Source organism: Carassius carassius, chromosome 2, assembly GCF_963082965.1.
Source record: "Carassius carassius chromosome 2, fCarCar2.1, whole genome shotgun sequence".
NCBI classification, from domain to species: domain Eukaryota; kingdom Metazoa; phylum Chordata; class Actinopteri; order Cypriniformes; family Cyprinidae; genus Carassius; species Carassius carassius.
Window position 1 is genome coordinate 9,446,382 of NC_081756.1, and position 12,444 is coordinate 9,458,825.

Here is a 12,444-nt window from a genome sequence, read left to right on the forward strand (position 1 = left end):
TAATATTTTTCCATTTGATAAAATTAGATTATCTATGTAAATATAATTTATTTTAACTATGCGCTGATCAATCAATCAGATATTAGTTTTTTTTGTAATGTACTCATTATCACTTTGAATCTCTGAATTCCCACTTCACTGACCACAGTGACTATATCGACCACTAAACTGCAAACCTGCTCACCAGTCTGTGTGAATGTCACACCTCAAGTGCAGTCTGCTAATAGAGTTTCTTAAGCATCATTAAACATCATTAAGGTCAATTATGCTGTTTAGCTCTTTGAAATACAACCCCATACAGAAAACTAGCAGCAGTTTTGAATTATTGAGCTGAGGACTGGGACTGTATCATATATATATACTTTGCTGTAGGCTGCTTCCACTGATAGTGGGAATCATCAAATGATCAATCTCAACTGTTTTACATTAGTTTAGTTATTAGTGTAGTATTACCTAAATTAGTTGTAAATTAGTGTAGTTTAACCTAAAACTAAATGACATAAAAGTACTATTCAAGCATGGTTATTTGATATTCATTTGGTATTCATTATAAGATTAAGGGTCAAGATAGTTCAAAGAAGTTTCTTATGTTTACCAAGACTGCATTTATTTGAATAAAAATACAGTAAAAACAATAAAGCTTATTATTACAAGTTAAAATAACAGTTTTCTGTTTTAATATATTTTAAAATGTAATTTATTCCTGTGACGAAAAGCTTCATTTTTTGCATCATTACTCCAGTCTTCGGTGTTGTCTCATGATCCATGAGAAATTATTCTAATACGCCGATTTGCTGCTCGAGAAACTTTTCCTATTATTATAAAAGTTGTGTTTCTTAATATTTTTGTGGAAAACGTGATGCATTTTTTCTTTGTTGAATCGAAAGTTCGGAACAGCATTTGTTTTTAAATATATATCTTTTGTAACATTATAAATATCTTTACTGTCACTTCTGATTTATTTATGCTTCCTTGCTGAATGAAAGTATTTCTTAAAAAATTATTATTTCCTTCTTTTGCGAATCATCGGAGGTAAGTTTCTTAGATAAATTACAATCGATTAAACAGAAACCACATTGTTTGGTGAGTTGCACAAGATGAGTTTTCTGGGAGAGTAGCTGCACTAGTTTGTTGTTTTGAACAGGAGTCAAAATTCACACCTCTGCTCCTGTGGCCTCTCGGAGTCTTTCCCAGACAGATCCAGGCCGAGTCCTGGGGTCTGAGAAACAGCGATGGCTACCACAAGCCTGCAGAGGTGTCACCTCGCACCTCTGAGTCCAACATATAAACCTCCAGCCCTCCATCCCTTCATTCACCCTCAGATTCACAATATGGAAAGCTCAAGCCACAGCCAGCAGAACCAGTGGAGCTGCTCAAGCTCAGAGTCAGAGTTTTACAGTGTTTCCTCTCCAGACACCGTTTCGCCGAATGCCTCCATGGAACGGGGCTTCTCTCCGTCCCACCAGGCCCAGCCTGCATGCTCAAAATCAGTCAAACCTGCAAGCATCGTCAAGAGGAAACGCAGATTAAGGCTGAAGAACCCAAGCGAGCAACGGCAGAACGCTAGTGAGAAGGAGAAGTTGAGGATGAGGGATCTGACCAAAGCTCTACACCATCTCAGGACCTACCTGCCGCCGTCTGTAGCTCCCGTAGGCCAAACCCTGACCAAGATCGAGACGCTACGGCTCACCATACGCTACATCTCGTTTCTGTCTGCTCAGCTGGGTCTCAGTGAAGAAGAGATGAACCAAAGGAGGAGCGTGAACTCCAGCAGCTGCTCATATTCTCCAGAAATCATTGGTTATTTTCAGTACAGGACTATGGCTGGAGACTGGGTTGCGCAAGGACAGGGTTATGGGCATTATGAAGGACAGTATGAAGGTTTCTCTGCTCATACAGGGCAATCTGATGAGATCAGCATGGATCAGTATGACGGTTCCTCACAGCAGCATTCAACAGAGCAAATCTTCTCTGCAAATATAGACGGCTTCCTCCAGTCACAACAGTGTGCTCAAACAACACAGACATGCCAGGTAAGTAAATAATACTTATTTTTTTATAAATTATAAAATGACTATATATTTTTTGAAATTATTTATTGTAGTATAATGTAATTTTTTTTATTTAAATATAATTTATAATATATATTGTATTTTATTTTAATATTAAATAAATAATATTTCATATCAAATTAAATTATATTTAATAAATATAATATATAATTGTACTTTTAAATATATAGCATGTATATAGAAATATTATATAATATATGAATAGTGCAGAAGCAGTAAAATAATCATCAGAGTCAAAAATAAATAAATAAATAAATAATTGTCAGACCCCTTGCAGCAGCGCCACTAGATGTCGCGAAACACCAGGTTGAAGATCATTGGTGTAAGTTCGTATTTTTAGATACTGCAAGTCTAACTAGTGACTATTTTCACTTTTTCAACACTTTAAATAACCCATAAATAAATAAATGTAATAATAGAAAAATGAATAAAGGAATAAATAGCTTGAAATTGAAATAAAATGAGTTTTCAATTTTTATCTATCCATGTAACTATCTACATATAGAATGTTTAGCAAATATATTTGAAATATATTTATTGATGGCAAAATAATATCTGAATTCAAATAACTTTTTTATATATTTGTTTTGAGCATTGAATGCAAGGCATTTTTTCTCCACCATCAGTGCCATGCGATTAACAGCTGAGAAAATGAACAAATCAAGCAAGCTAATTTATTTAGATGTACTGTACCCTAACAAATTCTCTATCCTGTACTTTAGGTTTACGGCAGAAACTTTGGCCATCATCTTGTTCCTCGAGCTTACTGGAGCTGACAGCAGAATATGATGTCTACTGTATTGTTTACAGTAAATGAACGTGGCTTTTCGGCTTCCTATCTTGTGAAAGCTATAAATGTGAACCAGAGTTAATACTGTTAATCTTATAATGTAAGTTATATATGTTATCCATGTATGTCTTGTGTAAATACAAAACTATATTTGATATGTATTTAAAATAAAACATGTATTATTAAAAAGTTTATATTTTGTTGTTTAGAAATGCTACACTGATGTTTCACATGTTGATTGGGTATATATATATATATATATATATATATATATATATATATATATATATATATATATATATATATATATATATAGATTGGGTATATATATAAACTAATTTTTTTTATTTCTGTCAAATGTACAGAGGTCCTGTTTTTGATTAGTGGCTACAGAACATTTTCAACACAACATTAAAAAAAACTGCTTATTCAAAAAAACAGTTATTCTAAATGGAACAATAATATAACAGGGTATCTGCAGAATTTTTTTAATCAAGTTTAAGACTTTTTAAGACATGTGCAAATAAAATTAATACCATATGAGCGAGGGCAATGTGTATGGTAACATATTAAACTGTGAATTGACATTAAATTAAATAGCTTCTAACTGCCCATTGCTAAAATGTTCAATAAGATTCACATCAAGGCTCATAGCCACTTCTCAAAACTCTATAATATTTTGGAACAAAGCAGCCCTGAAACACAACCAATCCTTCGTTTTTCATCTCTGAACATAGACCTCATGTGACTTGCCAAAAAGCTTTACTTTCTTCTCATTCGTCCAAAGGACATTCTCTCAAAAGCATTGTAACTTGTCAATTTTCATTTTAGACAAATCCAATCTGGCTTTGTGTACAGTTATGTGTATGTGCTGGTCCTTAGAGGATGAGAATCATATTTTTCATTCTCATTTGTTTTTTAACGCTTCAAAATTTACTGCCGATTCATAAATATTAAGCCTGTCAAAGTTAGATGGATAGATCACACAAAAATGAAAATCTGTCATAAATTACTCACCCTCATAAGAGCTTTATTCATCTTCAGAAAACAAATTAACATATTTTTGATGAAATCCGAAAGTTTTCTGACCCTGAGACAGCAGGGGAACTACCAGATCAGATCTCTGTGTAGAGCACTGGCTGCTGTCAGACTCCTTGTGCATACAAATATCTCACTGGATTATTATTGGCAAAAGAAAAGTTGTAAAGTTAAATGTCCTTTTGACATACTATACTATAGCAAAATATAGAAATATCTATATCTATATATATATATATATATATATATATATATATATATATATATATATATATATAATCTTGCCTCAAAATATACTTGTGGAAATAAGAAACTGACATACATACATATCTATTATATTTTATTTATTTATATATACATTTTATTTAATTTTTTTCAAGCAGTGGATTATGAGAAAAACGAAAGAAGCCAGACTGGAATTAGCCAAAATACATTATTGACAAGTCACAATGCTTCTGTGAGAATGTCATTTGGATGGATGAGACAAAACTGGAGCTTTATGGGAAGTCACATTAAGTAAAAAAAAAAGTGTTTGTGCAGCACACAACGAAATCTAAAGACCATCAAGGCATTTGGGAGCAATACGTACTGCCCACTGTCAGAAAGCTCTGTCTCAGTCACAGGTCATGGGTCCTTCAACAAGATAATGACCCAAAACACAATGCTAAAAGCACCCAAGAATTACTATGAACAAAACTTTGGACTATTGTGAATGGTCTTCTACGAGCCTTGATCTGAATCCTATTGGACATCTATTTGCACATTAAGAGCAGCACAAACTACCTGTAATCACTCCATTGCAGTATTTGCCTTTATTGGTTGTGCAACAAATTATTGGGTTAAAGGTCACATCATTTTTGTCCATGCCATTTTACTTTGCTATGATTTTCGATTCAACGGAATATTTCAAATAATAAAACAAAGTCGTATTTGTATTGAATATGGAATAAACAATGATGGACGTCAATGACTTTTCTCAGTTTTGAGTTATTTCAAGTTTTTTCATACAAACCAGTTTTTCCGATTCTCGATTTAATATTTCCAGATGTTGTTACAAAAAGCCTTATTTTCATCTTGTATTTCATATCAATAGTGTTAATTAATTTATCGCAACTGACATTTGTGATGATCAGTGGAGTTAGGTTTGTACCATTATAGCCAAAGGATGGGCTAAAATATGGATAGAGTTTCCCAGTGAAAGACTGACATGTGAATGAGTAAATATGAGATCTGGACTCTGCATCATAGAAGGAGACCAGACCCTCCTAATAATCCACAAACACACCGACCCGCTGAGGTTTCACTCTGAGAGGCAGAGGGACAGGAGCAAGCTGTATATTCATTCCAATGAAACAGCCACACTGTCCAGAATCCATTATAATGTCTCCCTTCCTCTTAGTAGATTCTCTGGCCACTCCTAAAGCCCATGCAGTCTTTCCCCTCAACTGCACCTCAACATTAAATCTCCCTGAGGAGAACCCCTCCTTTCCCAGGACACTTACATAGAAATCAAATCTCTTTGGATTGTCTAGGGATTTATTACATATTGTATATTAAACATATTATAAGTTATAATAAATATTTTATGGGCGCTCATCCATTGGATTAGATGCTCTTTTTTAAAGCCTTGTTTTTGTTTTTGAGTCTACAAGGTATTCATGCCTGACAAATTGTTTTACAATGTTGTAAAACCTCTCTTCTCCATCTGTCTGAGACACATTACATAGTTCCAGTCTCTCCTTCTTCCAAAATGCGCACGCAACATGCTTAAATTAGATTGGACCAATGTATTACGATTGGTCAATTGTTTTAAGTGGGTTTCAGAAATGTCTCACCGCATAACCACGAGTATACCTTGGGTGGGAATTATTTAGTCAAATGAGGGATATTGTGACATGTATGTTTACAGAAGAAATCTCAGGCGTTTCAGGTAGTTCAGAAACCGTGCTTACTGAAAGACAAACTTCACTTGAGTATTTTTGAGTTTTGCAGACCTTTTTCATTCTCAAACAGCAACACTACTCATTAAAGAAATTGAAAAATGTACAAAAGCATAATAGCATAAAAAAACATTTGCTTCTGCTTTGGAATGGCATTCCTTCTCTTATTATGTCAGTTTGACTGATTGGGCAGAATAAATTTAACCACGCCCCTCCAACCATTAGTTTGCTATGAGCAAGAGATGCAGAGAAGGAGTGCTAAAATAAAACCCCACCCACTATTCAATGTTACGTTTCAGCTGAAAATATATCCCACTATATTGAAATAAAGTCATGTGGATGTGCCATAGAAACAAGACTTTCAATTTGTAAATTCTTTTGTATTACATAATTCATATACACATTTTTAGCTTTTTTAGTCTATGCATCTGTATACTTCATATTTGTGTTGCATCATGCTTTTTCTTGACTTTAGTTAAAAAACAAAAAAACACCTTATGATTACAAACAACATTCCAGTATGTTTTAAGAACATGTTTTAAGTTCTTAAATTACAAATACTAAACTTTGACAGAATGGCACCACTGCTCTGCAGTAGCCTACCTACCTTTCATTTTAAAATAATCGACAACCATTCGTAACCATTCGTTAATCTTGAGATCAGGTCTTCGATTGAATGCTTCTTTACAGTATGGAAATTTGCACCCCTGACTGCTGTTCCAGCACTCATTCAGGCAGCTCTTACAGAAGTTGTGTCCACATGAAGTGCTGACTGGATCAGTGAACACATCCAGACATACAGAGCACTAAAGCTCCTCAGCCAGAAGAGCACCGGAGGACGCCATATCTGGAAAGAGAAATTATGATATATCACCTTCACTCAAGTTAGGACACTTGACTGAATTTATGTTTATCATTATAGTTTTCTAAAATGTTTCAAAAGTTTCTGCGCAGGGTTGCAAGCAAACAGCACCTCTGATAATCAGTTAGGTGTCTGTAATCTACTAACAACACAGGTGCAAAATGGGTTAAATAATTGCAGACTGACTTCCGCAAACCTTAATAAATCACCTGTGCTCGACTTGAAGCAGTTGTGGCTAGAAGGGACACAGCAAAAACTTGAACTTGAAAAATTTAATTTTCTACTTATTAGATTGTGTTTTATTAACGTATTCACCTACACTTACCCCAACCCTAAACCTACCCCTTAAAATAATGCAAAAAATAGTGTTGTACAGTGTGAGAAAAATTACGCTATATTGATGTGCGCATGCCCTGTAGTTTTTGCAATATCCCTTCTAGGCCGGGTTTCCCGATAACGATTGATCTTAGAGCTTAAGAGCGTTTTCTACAAGTAATTTTACGATAGTTAGTTATTGTTTCATGTGCACTTCCCAAAAATGCACTTAACACAGTTGCACGTAGCTGTGCTTTAAGTGCTACTTAGGAGTCGCTATCCATTTGTCAAGTGTTGAAATATCGCCTTATAGAATGGCTCTTAAAGGGTTAGTTCACCGAAAAATGAAAATTATGTAATTAATAACTCACCCTCATGTTGTTCCAAAGAACGTTTATCTTCGGAACACAGTTTAAGATATTTTAGATTTAGTCCGAGAGCTCTCAGTCCCTCCATTGAAACCAAATCACCAAATCGAACTGAATCGTTTTAAACGGTTTGTGTCTCCAATACGCATTAATCCACAAATGACTTAAGCTGTTAACTTTTTTAATGTGGCTGACACTGTCACGCTGTCTGGTCTCTGTTTCCCTGGGTCTCCACTAGTGGTCTCACTTCCCCATAGGCACCTCACCGTAGGCACTACAATTCCCACAAAGCCTTGTCCCTTCATCACAGTAATTGCACTCCTGTTAATTGCACTCAGGTGTCTTCACTTGATAGTCATTACCCTGCCTATATTAACCGGTCTTTTTCTGTTTGTCTTCATGGAGTCCTTTCATTCCGTCACCCAGTTTCCTCGCCTTCCGAGTTTCCTCGTCTTCCGAGTTTCCTCGTCTTCCGAGTTTCCTCGTCTTCCGAGTTTCCTGTTCCAGTTCCTATTCCTGTTCCTGTTCGTATCCCTATTGTTTGTTTGTTTGGATTGATTTCTGGTTTTGACCCCTGCTTGCTGGATTCTGATTTGGATTACCAAATAAATACCACACTGCGTTTGGATCTCTCGTCTCCTGTGTTTCTCTGGGTTCCGATCGTAACAGAAGGACTCCATCAATATCGATATCCAGCGGTGTGGGACTTCATTCCCGTTCCCCAGCCAGTATGGTGGAGCGGAGGGCAAAATATATAAAATTAACCACCCTCCGCCAAGAGGGGAATGAGGTGGGTGCTATGGCACATGTGTTTCTGGACCCTGGCGGATGGTATGGGATACAATGATGCGGCCCTAAAGGACATTTTCAACACCGGTCTGGATGAACCGGTGCCTCGAAGGGAAATGGACCAGTTGGACGCTTTTAATTTCTGGGAGTTTGTGTTCTACCTACAACATCGGTCTCCGTGGAATACCCCAGTCATACCTGTCTCTCCCGGGGTCTACAGACAGGAGGACCGCCAGCCCAGCACCACTGCACAAGATGGCCGCCAGCCCAGTGCAACGGTGCAAGATGGCCGCCAGCCCAGCGCCACAGCCCAAGGTGGTCGCCAGTCCAGCGTCACGGCGCAAGATGGCCGCAAGCCCAGCGCCACTGCCCAAGACGGCCGCAAGCCCAGCGCCACTGCCCAAGACGGCCGCCGGCCCAGTGCCACTGCCCAAGACGGCCGCCGGCCCAGCGCCACTGCCCAAGATGGCCGCCGGCCCAGCGCCACTGCCCAAGAGGGCCGCCGGTCCAGAGTCATGGCACAAGATGGCAGCCACAGTTGACCCTCCAGAGTCGAGTCAGGTTCTCGTTGATCCTTCAGAGTCGAGTCAGGTTCCCGTTGACCCTCCAGAGTCGAGTCAGGTCACCGTTGACACTCCAGAGTCGGGTCAGGTCACCGTTGACACTCCAGAGTCAGGTCAGGTCACCGTTGACACTCCAGAGTCGGGTCAGGTCACCGTTGACACTCCAGAGTCGGGTCAGGTCACCGTTGACACTCCAGAGTCGGGTCAGGTCACTGTTGACACTCCAGAGTTGGGTCAGGTCACCGTTGACCCTCCAGAGTCGGGTCAGGTCACCGTTGACACTCCAGAGTCGGGTCAGGTCACCGTTGACACTCTAGAGTCAGGGCAAGTCACCGTTGATCTTCATGGGCAAAGTCAAGTCACCAGTGTTCTTCATGGGCAAAGGCAAGTCACCATTGATATTCATGGACAAAGACAAGTCACCATTGACCTTCATGGGCAAAGTCCAGTCACCAGTGTTCTTCATGAGCAGAGTCAAGTCATCATTGATCTTCATGAACAAATGCAAGTCACCATTGACTACAGCTCTCACGGTACTTTGATCACAAGTCAAACGCACCCATAAATGTTGCGTATGAAAAATACCTGTCCATAGTCCACGCCTAGCTCTTCGTCGCCAATGTTTCACTGCGAGTCTTTAGTAAAGAGGGTTTTTTTTGCGTTGTTAGAAAATCTGGCCCGTACTGCCTCATAACAGAATTAAGTTAAAGTGATCTAAATAAGCGTTTTTATATTGATAAGAAAAATATCAGTCAGTCTGTTGGCCATTCTTTTCTTGTTTCTTTAGACTTCATGTCATGGAACAAAATGACACCAAACTTTGCTTTGCAATTGCAGCCAATCCAACAAAATGCTTACAATTGTGATAACTGATTTAGTGTTTTACATGTTTAAATCTGGTTCTGTTCCACTTACTACAGTTTGACATTAACCTTACCATATCCCTTGCATTAGAAACCCATTCAAAACAATCTCTGTCACTTACCTAGTATCAGATGTGTCCAAAGGGTCTTTGAATGGCTCAGTAAATATTCTGATGCTTAAAGACGTTGATAGTTTAAAGGTCAATATTATTGTTCATCAAGTTTGTTTCACTTTTTCTCTCACTGAACTAAAGCGATGTCGGAGCTCCTCCCATATTTAGACATTTTTTTATGTCTTGGGTGTGTTGGGTTTACATGGATATACATGTTATTATATAAAAAAAAGTTAATACTTTTATTAAGCAAAGATAAATTAAATTGATCGAAAATGAAAGTAAAAATGTAAAAAAAAAAAAAAATCAAATTTTCATACATATTTTCATCAAATAATCCTAATAAAAATGAATCAGTTCCCTCAAAAATATCAAGCAGCACAACTGTAACTGTAACACTGATGATAATAAGAGATATTTCTAGAGCACCAAATCAGCATAATGATCTCTGAAGGATCATGTGACACTGAAGACTGGAGTAATAAATGCTGAAAATTCAGCTTTGTCAAATAAGTTACATTTGAAATATATTAAATAGAAAACAATTCATCTAAATTGTGATATTAATTATAAGCGATACTGTATTTATGCTATATGATCAAATAGATGCAGCCTTGGCGAGCATCAGAAGCCGCGTTTCCACTGTCGAGCTTAAACCAGGCGTGCTAGTGCATCACAATAACCAAGCAAATGTGACATTTCCTGCTAATTTAACCAAAACAATACCCAGAAAGGAAACTACTTTGACTTCTGATCACAGATATTAGTTACTTTGTATGTTGTAGTGTATTCCATCCAGCCCTGATCCATCAGATGTAATGTGTATTCAGTCTGTGACAGATGAAGCCTATTGCTGCTAATAAAGTTCAACTGACTGTGAAAAGGCTGTTCACACCACAAAGTCTAGCCACAAATGTAGCAGTTGAGACCGACCCCCCTCGCAATACTCATGTCCCAATGTGAGCGAGATGTATTTTGAATGCATAGAACAGTTGTGTGTGAATTACAGTAAGTTGTGGAATTAGTCCACAAAGTCTATTTTGCCAGCTTGTGAGGGATATTTGATGTGCAAATCCCAATGTCAAATACACACATTCAGCTCTTTCATCTTGGAAGGCAAATACACAATTAAAATGTGTGAATGTGTCACAATCACATGTTAATCGGCTCATAATCCCTTGGGTGTTAAACAAAGTTAGAGAATATCCCCCAAATTAAAGTGGGAGTTCACCTAAAAATGAAAATTTGCTGAAAATTTACTCACCCTCAGGCCATCAAAGATTTGGAGAAATTTGGCATTACATCATTTGCTCACCAATGGATCCTCTGCAGTGAATGGGTGCCGTCAGAATGAGAGTCCAAACTGCTGATAATAAACATCACAATTTATCCATCAAACCCTTTCCTTCTGGCCAAAATAGTCTTCATCCATAATCCATATCCATCCATAGTCCATGATTCATAATAACGCTTCCTTCGGTGAAAAAGTGATTCTTCAGTTGTTCTCTCACGTCTAAGTCCACTGACATATTTTTTTAGAATTGTTTTTCACTTGTAAACTGTGCTTGATTTGGGCATATTTCTTCCTGATTCAGATTAAATTACTTTTTTACTGGAGAAAGCAATATGATGGATAGACATGGGCGTCAGTTTGGTTTGAAATGTGGTGGGGACAGAGACGCATTCAGAAGTGCATTTTCAGAAGTGCTGGGTACAATGATGCATTTTTTTTTCTCTTTCGCGCAGGTCATGTTTTGGAAGACGTCCTGTATCTTATTAATGTAAATAAATAAAAATGTATACAAAAATGTGATGTCCGACTCGTTTTATGAAGAAGAAAGCCGTACAAAGCATTAGACATATGATATATGACCCACTAATCTGCTTCATATCATCATATAAGTACCATGTTGACAATATGACATGGCCATGACGTGGTTTAATGTACCTAAACAATGATTACCAAATTTCTCTTTCATGTTGCTTTGTTATAACCACTGAAAACGGGGAAAAAAATCTAACCCAAAATCGGGCCTCGCTCTACATTATCCCGCTTATTACATGGCTACCCACCAAATAAATCAATAATTTGACACAAAATATTGATTTAAAAAAATAGTTTATTGATTTAAACACGATTGTATTGCTTCCGCTAAAGAAAATAGTTCCGTCTCTACGATTAGAATCCTGCCGCGTCCAAAGCAACGCTCTGTTTTTCATGGCAACGGTGTTATTATCAAGAAATAACAGACTTCATTCTACAGTGGAATTCAACCAAGCCATGTAATAATTTGATTTAATTCCCAGTACAATTTACCATATCTACACACAACACAACTTAAGCACTACAAATTTTATCAAGATTGAAAAAGCAAAAATACGTGTAGCACAGATGAACACTATTGACTATCACACCATGATCTGACTGCTCTCAATTCACAACAACATGCATCCATCCAATCTACATAAGGCATTTTGACTAAAACTTGATCCATTCCTCATCATCATCATCATCATCATCATCATCACAACTATTCCAGAATTCAGCAATAGATTCAAGCAATAATTAAACAAGATACTGACTACTCAACAATCATCTCCCCCAATACTTGCTGTATGAACGCAAACCGTAACTAGCTAATTAAGTTGGTGGCTAAGGAAGTCTAACGTAACATTAATTGCAAGAGAAGAATTAAAACAGCCGATCCCTTGTGTGCAAATGCACAAGACC

At 37.4% G+C, this 12,444-nt stretch overlaps 1 protein-coding gene across 1 annotated transcript; it reads left to right on the forward strand.

Moving 5' to 3' along the window:
- Positions 1-1,205: 1,205 nt before the first annotated feature.
- LOC132096580 (mesoderm posterior protein 2-like) lies at positions 1,206-3,030 on the forward strand. Its single transcript, XM_059502028.1, has 2 exons — positions 1,206-2,033; positions 2,795-3,030. The coding sequence occupies exons 1-2, from the start codon at positions 1,233-1,235 to the stop codon at positions 2,846-2,848; spliced, it is 855 nt and encodes a 284-aa protein (XP_059358011.1). The 5' UTR covers positions 1,206-1,232; the 3' UTR covers positions 2,849-3,030.
- Positions 3,031-12,444: the final 9,414 nt, after the last annotated feature.